Source organism: Montipora foliosa, chromosome 9, assembly GCF_036669935.1.
Source record: "Montipora foliosa isolate CH-2021 chromosome 9, ASM3666993v2, whole genome shotgun sequence".
Classification (NCBI taxonomy): domain Eukaryota; kingdom Metazoa; phylum Cnidaria; class Anthozoa; order Scleractinia; family Acroporidae; genus Montipora; species Montipora foliosa.
In genome coordinates, this window is record NC_090877.1 from 26,883,104 (window position 1) to 26,902,432 (window position 19,329).

The 19,329-nt window shown below is 40.8% G+C and overlaps 2 protein-coding genes across 2 annotated transcripts; both read right to left on the bottom strand.

The window, feature by feature from the left end:
• Nucleotides 1–11,556: 11,556 nt before the first annotated feature.
• Nucleotides 11,557–12,987, bottom strand: LOC137971624 (uncharacterized). Its single transcript, XM_068818420.1, has one exon. The coding sequence runs from the start codon at nt 12,985–12,987 to the stop codon at nt 11,557–11,559; it is 1,431 nt and encodes a 476-aa protein (XP_068674521.1).
• A 1,479-nt stretch (nt 12,988–14,466) lies between these two features.
• LOC137971625 (uncharacterized) lies at nt 14,467–15,402 on the bottom strand. Its single transcript, XM_068818421.1, has one exon. The coding sequence runs from the start codon at nt 15,400–15,402 to the stop codon at nt 14,467–14,469; it is 936 nt and encodes a 311-aa protein (XP_068674522.1).
• Nucleotides 15,403–19,329: the final 3,927 nt, after the last annotated feature.

Consider the following 19,329-nt stretch of genomic DNA (forward strand, 5'->3'; position numbering starts at 1 on the left):
CCCAACCAGCTACAGAGGAAGATATCAGATTTCCACCCGCTGCATACTAGAGATTCACCCCGAACACAGCCACTTTTAACTCGTCAATTGCCTCATCAGAGTTAACTGAATAGAGTGTAATGTGAGGTGCTGATTTCAATCCCATATGAACCATGTGAGCGTTAGCCCTACAGATGGAAATGGACCCACACAAGGACAGAGAAAAACTCTGACCAGGGTGGGAATTGAACCCACGACCTTCGGCCGAAGTAGCTCAGTCGGTAGAGCGGCGGAGATCTAACCCGAAGGTCGTGGGTTCAATTCCCACCCTGGTCAGAGTTTTTCTCTGTCCTTGTGTGGGCCCATTTCCATCTGTAGGGCTAACGCTCACATGGTTCATATGGGATTGAAATCAGCACTTCACATTACACTCTGTTCAGTTAACTCTGTTTAAAACATAAGTGCTACACGGCCAACGTTTGCATAAACGTAACCTTTCCTTGTAATTGCCTCATCAGTCACCGAACTGACCATCCGGCCTGCTGAACAGAAAATCACCAGCTGCTCTGAGCTTGTTCTCAAGCAGTTTTGAAACCAGTATGGAGACTTCGCGCCACATCAGCTCTGTACTCAAAACTTTGGAACTGATGATGACGCAGACCTTAAATACCATCTTGAGAAAATTGCTCAGCAACAAAAACAGTGTGTTTCTTACCATAAGCTCGCCCTTGAGAAACTAGATTTTTGCAGTGAGAGCCAAAGCATCTTCGTTGAAAAATTTTGCAGTGCAGTTCACCCATCGTCTTTTTAAACTCGAGGAGCTGCAAAACTGAAACGTCAAAGGGGTGGGAGGGAAGCTGCCCCTTGATCAGGAGAGGCTGGATGTAATAAAAGATGCCGTTTTTAAGTATTACCCTGCTCCTTCTAGCGGAAAAGACTGTCAGTAGAGGGATTGTAGAGTGGCAATTGGTAGCTTTCTTCGTAGTGTAAAATATGCATGATCCCATGAATTTTAAGATATAAGAACACTCTTCGACAAGCAAGAAATGTGTATTAATGATGTAAGAACGATCTCCAATAAAGGCTGTGTTAAAATGGACTTCACTGCAGAGGTTGTTTACGCAAATGTGCGTGGGGAGGGGGAGAAGAATAAACATGCATAATTCATTCGTTGCCACTCAACCTTTTCACCCCAAGCGCAGAAGGCATGTATTGTTATTTTGTTCACTTTCGTGATAGAAGCATGAAATTTTGTTAAATTTGACAATGCAGGAATTCAACACCAAGGGTCACCACTTCAAAAAAAAGGTCACCATAAACGCAGATTTCAAAATAGATAAGGCGGCAATATAAAGATGTGAAAATATTCCACTGATTACTCTCTGTAGTCAGTACCGCTCTGATCAAGTACAAGATAACTGCGGCGAACTAGCCATTGAAGCTCACTGAAAAGCACATACAAGCAATTTTGGTCTGGACTGAATATTGATTGCTGAATGATTGTTATTTCAGAGTTTTATAATGTCTGAGAATCTGTAGCGTGGTAGTTAAACTGATTCTGCATATGCAGCTGCACGTTATATCAAGATTGTGATGCAATTCCTCTTAATATAAGCTTATAATCTATAGTTTCAAAAACCCAATGATCTAACATTATTTTATTGTGTTTAGTTTTTGGTGCGGTAAAAGTATAGGTAGTGTAGTGATCACGATCAACCGTGTTATCTGATACAAGAAAGTTGGAGAAACAAATCAATAAGGATTACATCTAGCCGATTAAACAAGCACATCTTTTCTTGTTCCTGAAGATTTCTTTTCCAACTTTGCATTGATTGATAGTCAATTTATCAGGCTTTGTTCACTTTCTATCGCTTAAAATTGCAGTCGCTTTGGTGCCTTAATTTACATACCAACAAAACAATGCAAAGGTGTCAAAATGAATAACAAAGGACAAACCCATTGAAAAAAAACTGGTTTGCAAACGCATTGGCTCTTCGTTCTTAATGCGTTGTCAACGTGTTTGATGGTTCGTTTATCTTTGAGCGGTACTGTAGCACAGTCCACTTACAGGTCCATGTTGTGCACTGATCAGCAAGTTTACATTGGTTCACAAGCATGTTTATTGTTACAAGAAAAATAATGTATTTACATTTTGCCAGAAAATATATATACATGTATGCAGTACTGAATTTAGAAACTAAAGAACTGTCAAAAAATTATTTATTTTCTTTGGACTTGCAAAGAATTGAATAATACTAAATTTACCTGAGCTATAATCGTTTATGTCATTCAGCATCTTGATTTGTTTTGTCTGGATTTCTTTGTTGATAATTTTAATTGCACTTGAGCATAAATTTAGGGTCCATCATGAATCTGAAGGACACAAAAAAGTCCAACTGCCACTCCAGAGAGTCATTGAAAATAAGGAGAAAGCAGCGTAAAATGAAAAAGAAAGACAAAAAAAGACAAAGTGAGGGAAAGTGAGGGAAACTACATCTACAGGGAGTCTTCCAAGAAGAAATCCTTTAGATCTCCTGTTGTTCGTAGGATTGATCAAGCTAACTTGACACTCCAAGAGAGGACTTTTCATGTTCTTGGGGAAGAGAGTTTTGGGTAAAGCTGATCATGCAGTATTGTTCCCAAGATAGTAAAGTTGTCACCCTGAGTGATGCAACAGATTCTGAGGGCCTGTCGAATTTCTCTTGGTTGCAAATTCTTATCCGCCTTACTGAGGCCTTGATATTCATCCACAAGAAAGGGTTTGTCCACAACGATCTCAAAGGGAACAGTGTTTTATTATGTAAAGATTAACAGATATGGCAACCGGTAATTAGAGATTATGGAAAATCTGTAAGGCTCACTGGGGCCCAAGCAAAGCAGAATAACTCTGCACAAAGTTCATGCAATTTAATTAAGAAAAGGTGTTCTCACACTGCACCAGACAGAAGTTTTCTCTGGACAGCAACCTCCTTCCTGTGCCAGTGATATATATTCCCTTGGAGTAATTTTTAAAAAAAGTGAATGCAAAGCTTCAATGCACCCAGTGACATTGTTTTAGCATTATTGCTGCACAAGCTTAATTCAGTTGATAAAGGATTGGAATGATAATTTACTACGCTTCATTTATTTTTGAGACATGGAATGTTTTCAAGTAGTTTAGCTCATTATCAGAATGTATTGACAAAATTAATGAATCAATATTGCTATCATTCTTAACTAAGGACTGAAACTACCAAAGGCACAAATTTACTATTTAAGTTAAGCTTATTGCTGTTTGCATATCATTGAAGTACTTGATTGACCATGAAAATCCATGAAGCCAAGCTAAGTCAGTCAGTATGGGGGAACCATGACCTCACTGTCCTTAGCCTATACTCATGGTTCCAGTAACAATTGTCTCCTATAGGCCTGCTCTGTTAATAAGAGCTAATACCAGTGCTGCTGTTAGTGTTGGTTTGGATGGCTTAAAGTACAGCGTTGTACAGCTCTGAATTCTCGCATGAAGCAGAAAAAAGCATTTGCATGTTAAAACTGACCTCTATTACTATGTTCTTTGTTATTTTAGGATAGAATGGAAGCTCACTGTTGTGTCCAAAAATATAAAGGTCTGCCAATCAAAATGTTTTACATGATGCGTACATGTACATTGTATTTTTACCCGCAGCAAAAAGATAACTACAGACAGATAATGTTAAACTATTGATTTGATTTGGATCCCTTGGTCAGATTCTAGTCAATCAAATGATATATAGCCAGAAGATATATTGCCAGCTGGGCATGATGGTACGAGCCCAATTGGCTAGGAGCAAAAAGGGGCCCTTATGGGGAAAAGAATGTAGTTTTTACCATTTCATCCTTGGAGACTCCAAAGTTAAAGTCAGGGTGAAATGAAACAAAAACACAGCAAAAACCAGAGTGACAAACATTTTCAACAATTGTTCAACAATTGCAATTTTGCAATTCAAGATTGCCTTTGAAGAGTCGGTAATCAAGTTCGACCCATTGTTTGTGACAATAATCTGTTCCATTGTTCAAAGAGAAGGAAGCCGTGTGGCAGTAAGCTTGTTAAGGTAATTCCTTAGTATTGCATTGCGCATCCCTACTGCGCACGATTTTTGCGTCATTAGCGCGCGCTCATGAGCATGTGCGCATACAAAACGTAAGAGATTAAAAGAAGAAAAAAAGTTCGATAGTAGAACATGAATTTTTTTTTGGAAAACAGTTCTGTACTGGGTGTATTTTACACAAGGCGAGGACTTCAAGCTAACCACGGAACTGTCCCAAAAAGTGCACTATTCCCACAACCAGGGAATCAAAGTTGACTTAAATGAAGCAGTACTGCTTATGTAAATAAAAGATGCTTTATTTTCAAAATAAAATTTTGTGTCTTTGAAGTAACCAAGACTTAATTCTGTATGAAGGGGATTCGAATTTTTAACGCAAAAACAGTAACAATACCCCATTTTACAAGCCTGCTCACGCGTAAACAAGCACGGTGACCTCATTTTTTCATTGCCTTTTTTTTAATGTTCATATCATGAATGTTAATTATGCCAAGTTTTCAAAAAAGTTTGATAGTAGAACAATTTCAAGGGAATTACCTTAAGAAGGTGATTTTGAAAAAAATGACATGCCAAAGTATTATCCCCTTGAAGTGTACTGCTATAAGAGCGTAATGACACGCTTGAGACAATTTTGAGAAAGTGTGTGAACATTGGTGCCATCGTGAAACCAATGATCAAATATATGGCGACGTTTATGATGGTAAAGTTTGGAATTCCTTTCTAAGGTGGAATGACCGGGACTTTCTGGCCTCGCCTCAAGGGTTTGGACTAATGCCTACTGTTGACTGGTTTCAGCCATTCAAACACCGTAAAGACATATCTGTTGGAATGCTTTACATGGTGGTCATGAATCTTCCTCCATTTCAGCGGGAAAATGTTATTATTGTAGGAATTATCCCTGCATTAACCAAAGAACCACCATCACTGAACTATTTTCTAAACCCACTGATAGACGAACTTAATGCACTGTAGCGTGGTATCAAGATCAAAATCTTTAGATCGTTTTTCCCAGGTGGTTTCGGTGAAAAGAAGGATTATAGTGGGTTTGATCAGAGATCGCGGCCCCTGCGAACCGACGATTCCCACTGACAAAACGCTAGAAAGTTACAGAACTGCAGAACTAAGACACAGAGAAGAAAGATGGAATCCATGCTTGGGGGTCAAGATACACAAGTTTGCTAGAGCTGCTGTATTATGCTCCCATGTGCATCATTGATCCATGCACAATCTGTTTTTAGGCACAGCTAAGAAAATGTTCAAAGTCTGGTGCGAAAATCACATTTTGGCTAAGGAAAAGCTACAAGAAGTACAGGAACGAATTGAGAATGTCGAAGTTGTGTCAAACCATGGAGGCTTCACTGCTTCTCAGTGGAAAAACTGGGTATTATATTACTCTCTGTTTGCCCTTGAAGGCATTTTGGGGGAAGAACATATTAACTGTTGGCAGAATTTTGTCTTGGCTTGTCGTCATCTTTGCAAGCTGCGCATTACCAAAACAGATCTCGTAATCGCCGACCGAAAGCTCCTGGACTTCTGCAAGAAGGTGGAATCCCTATACAGCAAGACTGTAATCACTCCTAACATGCACCTTCGCCTTCACATAAGGGAATGTGTTGAGAACTATGGCAGTGTGTATGGGTTTCGGTTGTTTAGTTTTGAGTGGTACAATGGCCTGCTAGGAAGCTTCCACATGAACGACCGAGAGGTAGAGGTATTTATAGCTGATGAGACGACTTTTGACAATGAGTGCACTGATGGCTTTCAGCACCAAATGCCTTTAGATTTTTCAAGAATTATTTTATTATGTAGTGAAGTACGTCAAACAAATCTTGTGTTTGTTGAAATGATCAAGTCGTTGTCATGGTCAAAAGCCATGGACGGCCCATTAGTGCCAAATTGCAGTGTTTGGACGGATTTGAGCATGATTGAACTCCCGAGTCAGTACCGCCTGTGTTGCTTTGATAGCGGTGAGGTACTCCAGTTACCTAGTATATACTGCAAGTTGTATCCTTCGTTGGATCTCCACTCGGCCTATCTCAACTGCAGGTACAAGAAATATTCATCCCTTTGTGTTGGTGAAGAGCATCTCATCTCCGGTATGGAAAGTTGCCTGTATAAGCATGCAAGAGTGATGGCCTCGTGAGTTGGCGACCAAGGTGAAATTAGCACAAGGAATAGCAAACAGGGGCGAGTGAAATTTTATTTCGAACATTCATTTGATGTCGGTAAGAAGCAATATCGACATTGCTTTGCTTGTGTGCAGTGGTTTAAAGAGTTTCAACGCATAACACCACTTAGGAATCCACTATCTGTTTTTTATGCTTTAAACTTTCTGGTGCTGCAATGTTTATTCCTGTTCACGATTTATTGCTATTAATAAAAAGCACCAGAACTTTGATCTGTTAATCGTGTGCCCTCTCTTGCCGAAGACCTTCATTTGAAACTTTGATGTCCGTTTTCTGGCCAGGGATAACCATTTGTAGGTCAGTTGGCTTTTTTTGCCTTAATTTGAAACAAATATTGTTTAGATATCCCGGTGCTCAATTTACCTGGACCGAACGAGAGATCTGTGCACTGATGCGGATACGTTGCTTGTAATTAGTTAAATCTCTTCAACGCTAGTGAAAAGCACCTTTTAATATAAAATGAAGACATAAAAATTTTACACGTCGTGAATGCCTCTTAAGTGTCAAAGGTTATAGGCAGGGTGGTTTGCTTTGCAAGACAGTTTCAGGGAAAGAATGCCTGAGAGATGAAGAATGTCTGAAACCATGTCGATCTTTTCATTTTTGCACTTATTGCTTTCAGAACTGTTCATTTGAGGAGAACTGAGAAAACAGGTGCTGGGTGTAAGCCATTTTAAATTCAAATAAGTTTCATGTGGTTGTCCAGTTCTGGTGTAAAAAATGAACTAGTATGACTACTTTACTGAGCAACGTTTAGAACAATACTCATCGAGTAACTATCACTCTTTGGGAGGGGTCTAAATTGGAGAGTATAGTTTGTGCATATTCCAGGTTGAGAGCTGGAAATTTGAAACCCGGCACTGGAAACAACGTTGAGGGTTTAAGCCAACAGAAACTTAATTTTATACGAATAAGTTTCCGACACTTTTGTGAATTACAGAAATGCCTTATTTTGCCCTGTGTCAGGTCCCATTGCAAGATCTTGAATGCTCACTGATGAGGCTTTGACGACTCTAATGTGGGAGGTAGAGTCAATATTGGATGGAAGACCTATCACAAAGGTATCTGAAAACCACAGGGACTGCAATGCAGACAGAAGTGTGTCCAGCGTGGGAACTTAACCGTTCATGATGTTGTGCTGATAGTTGATGACTCGTTCCCCAGGAATTGATGGTCCATAGCAAGAGTCATTGAAGTCATGTCTGGAAGTGACACATGCCCTGAGTGAGAGTGGAAACAAAGACCACCATGTTGGAGTGTCCTATACATCGCTCTTCTCGAGGCGGCAAAGAAGTGCGTTTATTGATTCTATTTCAAGAGACCGTGTGAACCTAAGTATTGAAGTTGCTATCTGGGAGCTTGCTAGGCATTACAAAGGGACTTTCTACAATTATTGCTGCTCGGTACTTGATTGTGTCCATGCTTCTTCCTTGCTTTTTGTTTGTTAGTGTGGAGGGAAATTTACTTTTGATTATTTCAATGTTTTGTTCTGCTTCTTCAAACATTACTGCACATTTACAACCCATAAAGTTCAGTTTCTGGTTTCTCTTATTTTCAGCCACTGTTTTTAACTTTGCGTGCGAGGCCCGCGCACCCGCGCACGCAGATAATCACTATAAAGACAGCATAAGTAGTAGTTTATCCACAGGATAGTTATCCGCCGCACTATCCAGGCTTTTTGCTACAGCTTTTGATGCGCTGGATAACTATCCACGGGATAGTGAATTTATTCGGTGGATAGCCTTATCCACTGGATAAAGTTATCTGCTCTGTGAACAATCAGGGCCAGATTGATGCTGCAAAGATTGCTATAAGAGAGGTAGTCAAAGCCTGTGCCTTCGCCAACAAAGTGGTTTACCGTAAAGGAACTTTTAAGAAAGGAACAGTGCCTTAACTGAATGAAAAGCGACCATACAAATGTGCATATGTTTCAAACCAAAACAGGAAGATTAAAGATGTAACGCTTACAAAGTTCACAAATATCTTTCATGAAATTGAATGAAATTGAAAGTGTTATTGAAACAACCAAACAAGTGAAAAATGAAAAAGCGACCCAGATAATGTTGCAGCTATTACAACGCCTGGAACAAGAGTTGCAGTTCTATCGAATAAGGCAGACGTCATGACAAGATGGGAGCCTGGGTGGTCAAGTGCTCGTGTGAGAACTTACAAGAAACAGCTTCAATGTCTAGAAAGCAAACTTAAAAGTACTGAGTGTAGCTCGTGACAGGGATTTGTATCAGAAAGTAACAGAGATTGGTGCAAGAATAAAAGTTGGCTGGAGTGGAGTTGACGTCAGAGGTACTTGCTGGAAAACTGGTTAGTAGGTTGCAGAGGTGCAAGGTTTTGGCCTCGACAACATCATTGCGGTAGTTTATGACTGGAGCCAACACAAGTATGTGAAATCTGTAAACAAGTTACCAAGTAGCTGGGGAATCAAATGAAAAGATATTTCCAACTAGCACGAAAAAATTATGTACCTGAGTTTGGTCTTGCCACAATTTTTGTACTGCTTAGAGGTATGGTAATACTATGGAAAAGGAAATCAAGGAAGACTTGAAAGAGTTAACGTATGAGCGCTGAGACTTATATGGGACGATAAAACTCAACATACAAGAAGCTTCTGAAGATGATTAATTTGCCAAGCTTGCCAAACAGGGGTTTGCATCTCTGCTTAGCATTAAACAACTCAACACAAATAATCTTAGAGAGACTAGAAAATTAAATGTACCGAGAGTTCAAACAAAAAACTTCAATTTGAACTTCTTTAGATTCTAGGCACCCTAGCTTTTGCCCCACTATGAATGCTTTTATTAAACAAATTAGGAAACAAAGATTAAGTGAATTATTTCATTTTTCACCTTACTTATGTTGTTCCGTTATTGTACAGTTTTGCAATATGATTTCTTTCTGGTTAATTATTTATCATGGTATATTTTCTGTCCATTGGATGCTGGAACTGCAACAGGTTCAAAGCCCTGTGTTCAAATAAGGTGATGTGTAAAGTATGTGTAACCCCAAAAGGACAAAACTGGGCTTGTGAAGTCAGCGTTTGAGTAAACTCATACGGTTCACTACTGCACAGGCTTATGGCAGTATTGTTAATTGATTATAACTTAGATCATTTGTTATAAGAGTTTGACTAGTATAATTTTGTAAAGGGCTGTTTATGTAGAGGTAACACTTGGAAAATCCTAGCAGTTGGATCATTCCAGCGCCATACGTTGTCAGTGTTCAGTTTACTTGCTGAAACGTTCACTAAGAATACCTATCACTAACGAAAGTACCTTTGCTAGAGTGTACTAGGCACACACACAAACAAGATGAAGGCCAGTTCCATCACTATCCAAAACCAAAATGTCAGCATGTAAAGCAAACGAAAAATTGATTCTCCTTTTATAATCCTCCTGATGGTAGGATGTCCCAGAGTTCTTCTGGTCTGATAGCAAAGTGGTTTTGGGATACATCGCAAATGAAAGTCGAAGATTCCATGTCTTTGTAGCCAATCGAGTTCAGCTGATTCACGATGCGAGTTCGGTAGATCAATGGAAGTATGTGGAGTCGAAATCAATGAGGCCTCACGTGGACTTAGTCCAAGCACTCTCTTAACGTCGAAGTGGTTAAAGGGACCAACCTTTTTGCGGCAAGTCGACGATAAGTGGCCTTTCAGCAGAAATGAAGATATGCTTGATTTGTGTGAAGTATTACCCTCTGACCCTGAGGTGAAGAAAGCCATAGTTCTAACCACAATGGCAACAAAGAAAGAATTGAAGATCGCCGACCGATTGGATTACTTCTCAGATTGGTTCCATGAAAAAAGGGCCATCGCCTTCAGTTAGCTTTACCTTTTTAAGCTACGAGAGAAAATATCTGTAGAGTGCAAGGGTAGCAACATTCCAACAATCCAGCAACAATCCAGATCAAGAACAACAATCCAGGTTGGAGATCTTCAGAGAGCTGAAAGTGTGATTATCAAGTCAGTCCAATCTGCCGCTTTTCCCGAAGAACTCAAGTCATTGAGATCCACGCAAGATTTTCACTCTTCTGGAGAGAAGTCGACAGCCCGAGAGAGAAAGGGTCGTCTAAAGAATTTCTCTCCGCTCCTTAAGCTGGATCCATTTTGTAAAATAGAAGGAGTTCTACGCGTCGGTGGACACTTAGCAAATTTTTCCCTCCCGCTTGAAATGAAGTTTCCTGTGATCCTACCTCGGCGAAGCCACGTGACTACCCTCATCATCAAATATTTTCACGAGAAAATAAGACATCAGGGACGAGGTATGACGTTGAACGAGGTAAGAGCTAATGGTTATTGGATTGTCGGCGGAACGAGTGTAGTAGGAAGAGGAAGAGGTCTCCAAATGAACGGCTCTTGAAGCTAGTATATGATTCATTCTTCACATCACATTTGCAGCAACCAAGCAAAATTAAAGACGAAGCCATATTTCAGCTACATCGATATAATTTGGCCAGTGTTTAGATTAATTTACGCATTGATGTAGCTTCCTGAATTTACATCTAATAAGTGAGAAATAAAAAATATCTTTTGTACGGATTATACTTCCTGATATCATTTAGGTATGCTTTGCTGTTCTTCAGGTTTCTAATACCTGGCATTTAGACCGACCAAGTAATTATCTCCCAGCTTTTCTCAATATTTAACCCTTTGCCATTACTATGTAAATTCATTTATTAGTGAAAATATAAAATGCGGAAACCAACAACCAGATGAGTATCTAAAATGAAGATCCTGAGTCATGTCCAAACGTGATACAAAAGTCACTTTGAACAGCCATGTGCACGGTACAGAATAGCTCTGTTGTCTTTAATCATGAACGTTTGAATTCTCATTTGTCTCTGCTGAGTGAAATAAACGTCAACCAATTTCGGTAACAAGACATTCGTTGACAGCTTAAAGGCAGACTTTAACACCTTGGGCTTTCAAAGTGTTAATTCACCAAGTATGAAAGGAATGCAGGGTCAACAACCCCGCATTCCATCAAGATACTTTCAGACAGACCCCGCTACATCTCATCATGCCATTAGCAAATTTTATTACATTTCCTATAAATCCAGCTAAGACTGAATTAATATTTTTAATTGGTTAAACATAAATAGTGCACATTTGGCCAGACGTTCTTAAGTATTTGCCATCTCCAAAGATGATTGGTGGTTTAGTCAACGACTCATTGATCTAGTTTTGAATGGCATACAACAATTCGCTGATCTCTGATAGACTGTGACAATTCCCAGATAAAACGTGTTTCACTGAGTGATTTTCGGTTCGTAGTTGTGGGCTCTTTAAATGGAAGCAGGAGGATCATTAAGGCTCAGCTCTTGACAATCTGACGGCTGACCTTCACGGAAGTCACAGTGGCTTGTAGCTCAAGGCGCAGAATTGTCACAGGCTTGAGGGGGGTTAGTCGTGACTTGCCGGCTACGAAAGAACAGTGAATTCTGCCAGAATCATCTTGAAGCCTTAGATAACTACATTGCCCATAACCCTTTGTACTTGCGTCCGAGAAATGATGTAGCTCTTTCTTCACGACAGATCCAAAGTTTTCGGGCTTGAAGCATCTGGGAATTGAGAGACGTTGAAGGATAGGAAGCTCAGCTCGCCATTTTTCCCATCTTATCTTAATTACGTCAGGTATGTGGTCATCCCAGCCCACACTGTCACGACACAGATCTTGTAAGATGCTCTTTCCCTCCAATAGGATTGGTGCGACAAAACCAAGCAGGTCAAAAATTGAGCTTATGGTGGACAGAATCCCTCTCCTTGTACAAGGACGATCTTTCTGCGTTAAGCAAAACTGAAACGTGTCTGACTGGATACACCAATGCACCCCGAGTGCTCTCTCCATTGGCAGCTTGTCCAGATCGAGATCTATGTTCTTGAGGTCATCAGCTCGGTCAAAAATTGGAATGCTTCTCAAAACCTCTTTCTTATTCGAAACAAACTTGTGCAGATTAAAACCTGCTTTCTTGCACATCTCTTTCACAGACGATACCAGCATGGTTGCCTCCTCAACTGTGGAACAGGATTTCAAACCGTTGTCAACATAGAAATTATTTTGTAAAAGGTCCGCGGCTTCAGCTCCAAACTCTTCCTCACCATCCTGTGCTGTCTTCTTAAGGGCAAAGTTAGCGCAACCTGGCGATGAGGTCACTCCAAATAGGTGCACCGTCATTCTGTACTCTACTGGACTCTTGGATAAGTCCCCGCCTTCCCACCAGAAAAAGCGCAGCAAATCTCTGAACTCGCTTGTCACGTGAACTTGGTAAAACATCGACTCTATGTCGCACATAATTCCCACAGGTTCTTGACAAAACCTGCTGAGGACGCCAGCAAGGGTGTTCGTTAAATCCGAGCCTTGCAGAAGATGTTTATTCAGTGACTCCCCATTGCACTCGGCGGCACAGTCAAACACCACGCAAATTTTATTCGGCTTCTTTGGATGGTATACCCCATGGTGAGGGATATACCAAGTACTGGTTTCTCTTGACTGGGACAATGACATGGCACTTTGGTTCTCTTCACGTTTCTTCACGTCTTTGTTGATAGGGAAGCCTAACCTCACCCTTTCAGCATAACCTTTACTTATGACGCCCTCCATGAACGTCACATAGTCGTTGCGGTATCTTTCATCAGCGAGGAACCTTCTCTTCAGTTGTGACAATCGACGTAGAGCTAAGTCTCGATTGTTTGGAAGCCTTAAGTCCGGATCCCTTAGGGGGGAGAGGCAGCTCATAATGGTCATTCTCTAGCTGGGTAATTCCTTCTGTTGCAATAGCGAGGAATCTTCTGTCTTCTTTAGAAAGTCCTGGGTAGGTTGGTCCCTTTAACCACTTCGACGTTAAGAGAGTGCTTGGACTAAGTCCACGTGAGGCCTCATTGATTTCGACTCCACATACTTCCATTGATCTACCGAACTCGCATCGTGAATCAGCTGAACTCGATCGGCTACAAAGACATGAAATCTTCGACTTTCATTTGCGATGTATCCCAAAACCGCTTTGCTATCAGACCAGAAGAACTCTGGGACATCATTAAGGCTCTTGACAATCTGACGGCTGACCTTCACGGAAGTCACAGCGGCTTGTAGCTCAAGGTTTTGTTATATCGTTCAGAGAAGTCTTATTCGAACATTCTTTGAGCTGAGAAGGGAGTTATCTCTTCCTTGGTTTGAGAACTCAACACAAAGCTATGACTGGTGCTAAGACGGTCAGTGTCAACTTCACCTGCTGTGATCCGGTTACAAGACGAGACTGCATGCTCTTCGCAATAACGTTCCACACACTCTGACAGACTGACAGGGCCGATTATGCCCCAACCTAACAAGGTGCGACCGGCATAGGGATCTTCTCCTCTACCAACAATGACCTCTTTAGGCTTAATGGCCTTTGGGCAATTACAGCAAATCAGCATTCCGACCACCACTTCCTCTTGATATGGCAATATCTCATCTTTGATTCTTTTCAGATGTGGCCATGCTGCCGCAACCTCCGGCTTGGGAATTTGATCCCTTCTTGAAGGTATCTGCTCCCTAGTATAAGTCTTGGGTAGTTCCACTTGAACACGTTGGTCAATCCTCTCGACTACTAATCCGTCGACTCGGGAAACAGGGATTTCTTCCTCTCCAAGCATGGTGCTGAGAATGAGCTACGAATTCACGCCAGGGATTCCAAGTTGCTCTTTGACGTTGGATCACTTGCCTCGTCTAGTAATGCGTAAATCATGATTTTGACCTCGGGATTATCCTTATGATACACAAAACTGGAATGAACAATGAATTGGTTACAACACCATGCCAATCGACTGCGCTACACACGCTGGCAGTGGGCTTGGAGTTCATATTTTCGTCCATGACTTCAGAGCTTGCTAGATGACTATGACGTGAATCGGACAAGGTTGATTGTGAGGTACTATGCTGACTTTTGTTCTGTTCCTTGTCATTAGGAATATGAAGAGAGGTGGGATGCTGTTTCCCGCATTTCTCACAAGTCAATTGGGCTCGACAGTTTTTTGACTGCTGACCTTTCTTCAGGCATCCAAAACAAAGGCCTTTAGATCTAATAATCTCCATCCGTTCAGCTACGCTCCCCTTGCGAAGCTCTCCGCACTTGTCGGGTTGATGACTACCGCTGCACAAGGGACATAAGCTTGTTTGCTGTTTTGGCCTTGGTACTTCATTGGATTTCCGTCTGCTTTCACTAGACTGGGTTTTTCTAGACTGGGTTCAAGAGGAAAGTGACACGAAACTGTTTGCTCCTTGAACCCTCTTTCCCCTGTTCTTATCAGTCATCTTGTTTTTTTCTCTCTTCAGGGCTTCGGGGGAAAATACTGGATCATTTGCGAGGTCTGCTTCTTCCTTGACGAAAACAACTAAGTCGTGAAAGGATACTGTTCTGTTTGTCTTCCTCAAAACGTCATGTGCCTCGCGACACAACCTAGAGCCAGACCTAAGTAGTAACTTGGAGCTGATTTCCTGCAATATCCTTGGTGAGTTCAGTTCTTCCATGTACTGCATGGCTTGCATAGCTCCTTGGCAGCAAACAAGAAAATCGGCGAAATCTTGGATACTGGCACTATCTCCATCTGCTATCTGAGTCCAACTTCGCAGTCTGGACCTGTAAGCTTCGGCCACTCGAAACGGATTTCCGAACCGCTGAGCCAAGAGTTTGCGAGCTTCTTCGTAACCTTTGTCGGAGTTCCAAGTCAAGAAACCTTTAATGACTTCGTGAACCTTGCCGGAAGTATACTTGCACAAAAAATACAACCTATCCCTCTGTGAGTCCACCTTCTTATCTATCATCGCCTCGAAGACAGCGATGAACGTAGGATAATCGAAATAGTTCCCACTAAACACTGGCGGTTGTTGAGAGGGCAGCGTGCTTGCTCTCTGCTGGCTGACAAACTGAGCACTTAATTCGGCTTGTTTGACTTGAAGATTCACTATTTGTTGAAGGGTCGAATCTTGTGGCCTTGTTGTCCCTTCTGAGGCTGGCCTCTCCTCTTTTTCAACGCCTACTGGAGACAACAGTGGCTCGAAAGAACTATGTTTTATGGGAAGTTTCCCTGCTTCAATTTTAGTTTCAGTAGCACTTTCTTGACTTTCCTTACTCAGTTTAAGATTTAGACGTGCTACGCTGTTGGTCTCTGCCTGATCGGTCATGACCCATCATCTGATTGCTTCTTCTTCAGCGTCTGCCAATGCAATCTCCTTCTCTAACTGAATCCGCCTTAAATTGGTTCCATGTTTGAGATACTTCATTTCCACTTTAAGCTTTGCCGCTCTAGCAGCCGCCTCTGCTCTCTTTGACATGGCCGAAGATCTAGAAGAACCCGATGCTTTCTTTCTTCCCGAACGGCTTGACTTTGTTGACGTAGCCTCATGCCTACTTCTTTCATACTCTAATTCCAATTGCTGATCGATTAAACGAAGCCTTTCCGATAGGCGAATTCGACATTCGGCGTACTCCAACCACATGGGTCAAAATCACGATAGGCGGCACCTTTAGGGCTCTCTTCTTCAAGGAATGCATCAAAGGCTCTATGCGCTACGTTCAACTCCTCTTTAATTGAGTCTAGATTTTCCATTTCCTTTTCTAACACTTCACGACCAACACGAGAGTCAAACAAAGAATAGATAATTCCAATATGTTTTCGTAATTTCGTCTCAAATTCTCTTTTCTTTTTGCCGTGAATTTCCAACTGATAAGCTCTTCTTTATTGGTCAAAGTTCGCTCGTGCGGGGCACGCAGTCCTGAATGACTGCATTGTATGCCTGGAAGACTTTGTTCTTCATATAACCAAAGTTTCTAACATCATATAACTGATTTGAAATTTCAACATTTGGAGCTTCTTTATCTTCCGCAACGAGAATCTTTCGAACTGTAACTTGAGGTGAAGGGGTACCACTAACACTCATCTTCGATGAACTTTAATTCAAACCCAGGCGTCTATTACGATATTTTACTGTAGCGGCAAGCGAACATCAAGGCCGAATGAATTGGCAAGAAAATCGTGACCAGACAAATTACCAAACGGGCGTATTTTACGGAGACCGAAGTGACATTTGAATCGTGTTTATTGATTGATCTCGTAAACAGTAGACAAACGATAAAATGCTGGCATAAGACATCTACATAAAATAAAATTACACAAAGCACGTAGCGATTGAGAAAATACAGCTAAACATGCAACGTGCAAAGAAAACAGAAAAAATAAAACGCGCTACAGCATGAAAGAAATACTAAACAATACAAGCAAAACTATAAAGCTAGTAAAGCGAAATAGATGTAAATAAATTCATGCAGCCACGAGGGCACGGTATGCAAATTACAATAATCACGCATAAATAATAACGAATACACTTAATTAAAAGCTAGCCATAACACAAAAAGAGAAAGCTACAGATAAATGAACTTACATATCAGTCCTGCGACACAGTAGCCTTTGTAATTTCTTCTCGTAGACAACAACACATACACGCTCCGCACTAAATTAACCACACTCTGAAATTAAAGAATCTAAAGATCAAAGGGCACATAACCTAAACGTGACGTAAATCACTGTCTCACAAATGTCACGCATTAACAGATGCCATTGTGAACCTCAGTAGTAATCAAGCTTTTACAATAGGACAAGAATGTTGAAAGTCAATAGTTGCACACTCCAATGATACATCTGGATGCCACTCTAAACCTTATTAGTAACCAAGCTTTTACAATAGGACAAGAATGTTAAAAGTCAACAGTTGCACACACCAATGATACGTCTGGATGCCACTGTTAACCTCATAAGAAAGCAAGCTTTTACAATAGGACATAAATGTTAAAAGTGAACAGTTGCACACTCTGACGATACGTCTCGATGGCACTGTCAACCTCATTGGTATCCAAGCATTCACAATAGGACAGTTCCACTCTACGATGCTCTATATAGATCCTACTCTCGACATCACTCGTTCTAATTTCTGTTTGTTGTTCTGTCTTCTCTTGCACTGTGAGCCTGTCACCATTGAAGGATTTAGGGCCATAACTTCCTAATGCGTTATTTACATCTTTAAGAGAGTCAATTTATATGACACAAGCCCAACAGAATGCAGAAGTAGTATTTCACACAAGCCATGTGCAATTCGCAAAGCTGGATACTGCTCAGTTCTTCTTCAAGTACTCCACATCATCACGAATTCCAGTTGATCTAAAAAAAGGCAATAAGCAAGTCTTAACCATGGTTTTTTCAGGGGTACTGATATCTTTACTTTGGAAATCCTCCATGTTAGGAGGAGACGTCATACATTGAGTAGGTAGTGAATAGACAATGAGATCTTGAAATTAACAACAAGCTTAGGAAGTCTGTTTTTCATCAAAATAACAATGTTTGCAAGACTTGTTTGCAAGAATGTTAAAAGGTAAAATAAGCCATCTGGATCAAGGAAATTTTCCTTTCAGTTCATTTTGCCCCGGTTTTACGTGACCACACATAACTAGATTGCTTTTTACCCTACTTGGATAGCTCTCCGGCAGGGTTTGTCTGAAGCAGCCAGTATCATTATCCACTTTTATATGAGATTACACTGGCATTTGCAGAAGCGGTTTTGGTGAAGACTTCAATACCGTCGAAGTACTTGTGGCTCTGAGACTGCTAATACCAATAACTTGACCTTCAACAAGGCCAAGGTCAAGGCTGTTTAGAAATCCTCTCAGTCGTTCAAACATCTCATCTTGATACAGTGGAAAACCCCTGTATGACAAAGGAATACAATGATTAATCTGAACGATGAAGCAACGATTTCATCTTCTGAAGAAGCTTTTCCTTGAAACGGAGCTCCATCTATACCGCCTGAGTTTGCTTGACTCGAGCAGCTTCCTCTGGAAAGCACGCCGGTAGCTCAGCATTGCTAGTGGCAAAATATTGTGGGAGACGACTCTTTTGCTTAATAAATGCCACTTTTTTGCTTGGATCTAACAACTTCGGGCTCTGCACCCGAGAAAAACGCATATAACCTTCATGCTGGGCCACAGCCTACATAAGCAAATTTGCAATGACCAACGTGGCCCCTGACGTGTTCATGTGATTGAAACGAACAAAATGGCTTATTCTCAAGTGACAGAAATGCATGTTATTCGTCAAGACTAAATTCCGTAACTGACATGTTAATCCTATTACCACTCTTCATTAACAGAAGAGTAATTACTGAGTAAACCACAACTTAAATAATTCAGAAATCGGGTACTTCCTGTTCAGACCCACTTGTGTCTCGTCATGTACCATGGTGCGAGCCATGGAGATCAAATTGACAATAAGTAACTGATAAACTGGGGACTTGGGCAGACAGAATGAGTAACTTTACATGCAAACCATTTAGTAAAACGTTTTCTGAGAGTAACATAGTGATTACAACTCCCTCACGCAGACTGAAAAGTGGTTCTTACACCCCTATGGGTGACTGGAAAAAGTGATTGCATACTGTCTTGAGAGTTTGAGTAATTATACTGACTCCTCGTTCGGAAATATAATGATTCCAACAACTTCTTGTTAAGGTGCAACTACCATACAAATACTTGGTAGGCCTACCAAAATTTTATTGCGACGCTCTTTCTTTATTCTCCTAACTTAAATCTCTTATAGAAAAGAAAATGTCCTGTTTAACAACCAGGATATTCTAATAGATGGTAAACCTATTTTTCTTAAGGAATTTCTTTCCAAGTATAACTGTAAATCTTTTTTCTTCACTACTACTAAGTTTTAAGCACAATACCAAGCTCTAATAAAGTGGGAGAGATGGGTAATACAGCAGTGGAGGGCTTTCTCCAAGGGGCTTCACCTTTTAGGCTAGATGATACCACATAATTAAATTTAGAGAAATTTAAATCTTGGGATTTTTATCTCCTTTTTAATTTTAAACTGCACATGTTAACTCCAGCTGGTTTACAGCGTTGGAGTAAAATACTTCCAACTGATAGTGTTTCATGGGGAGAATCTTTTACGATGTCATAAAAAACAAGCAAGGAAACTAAGCTAAGAGAATTTAAGTTTAAACTGCTACACCGAATTGTAGTGGCCAAAAAGGAATTGAAAAGATGTGGAATCAAAA

Excerpts from the sequence above, each read along its gene's own strand:
- LOC137971624 (XM_068818420.1), bottom strand. The coding sequence starts at position 12,987 with ATGACCATTATGAGCTGCCTCTCCCCCCTAAGGGATCCGGACTTAAGG.
- LOC137971625 (XM_068818421.1), bottom strand. The coding sequence starts at position 15,402 with ATGACCGATCAGGCAGAGACCAACAGCGTAGCACGTCTAAATCTTAAA.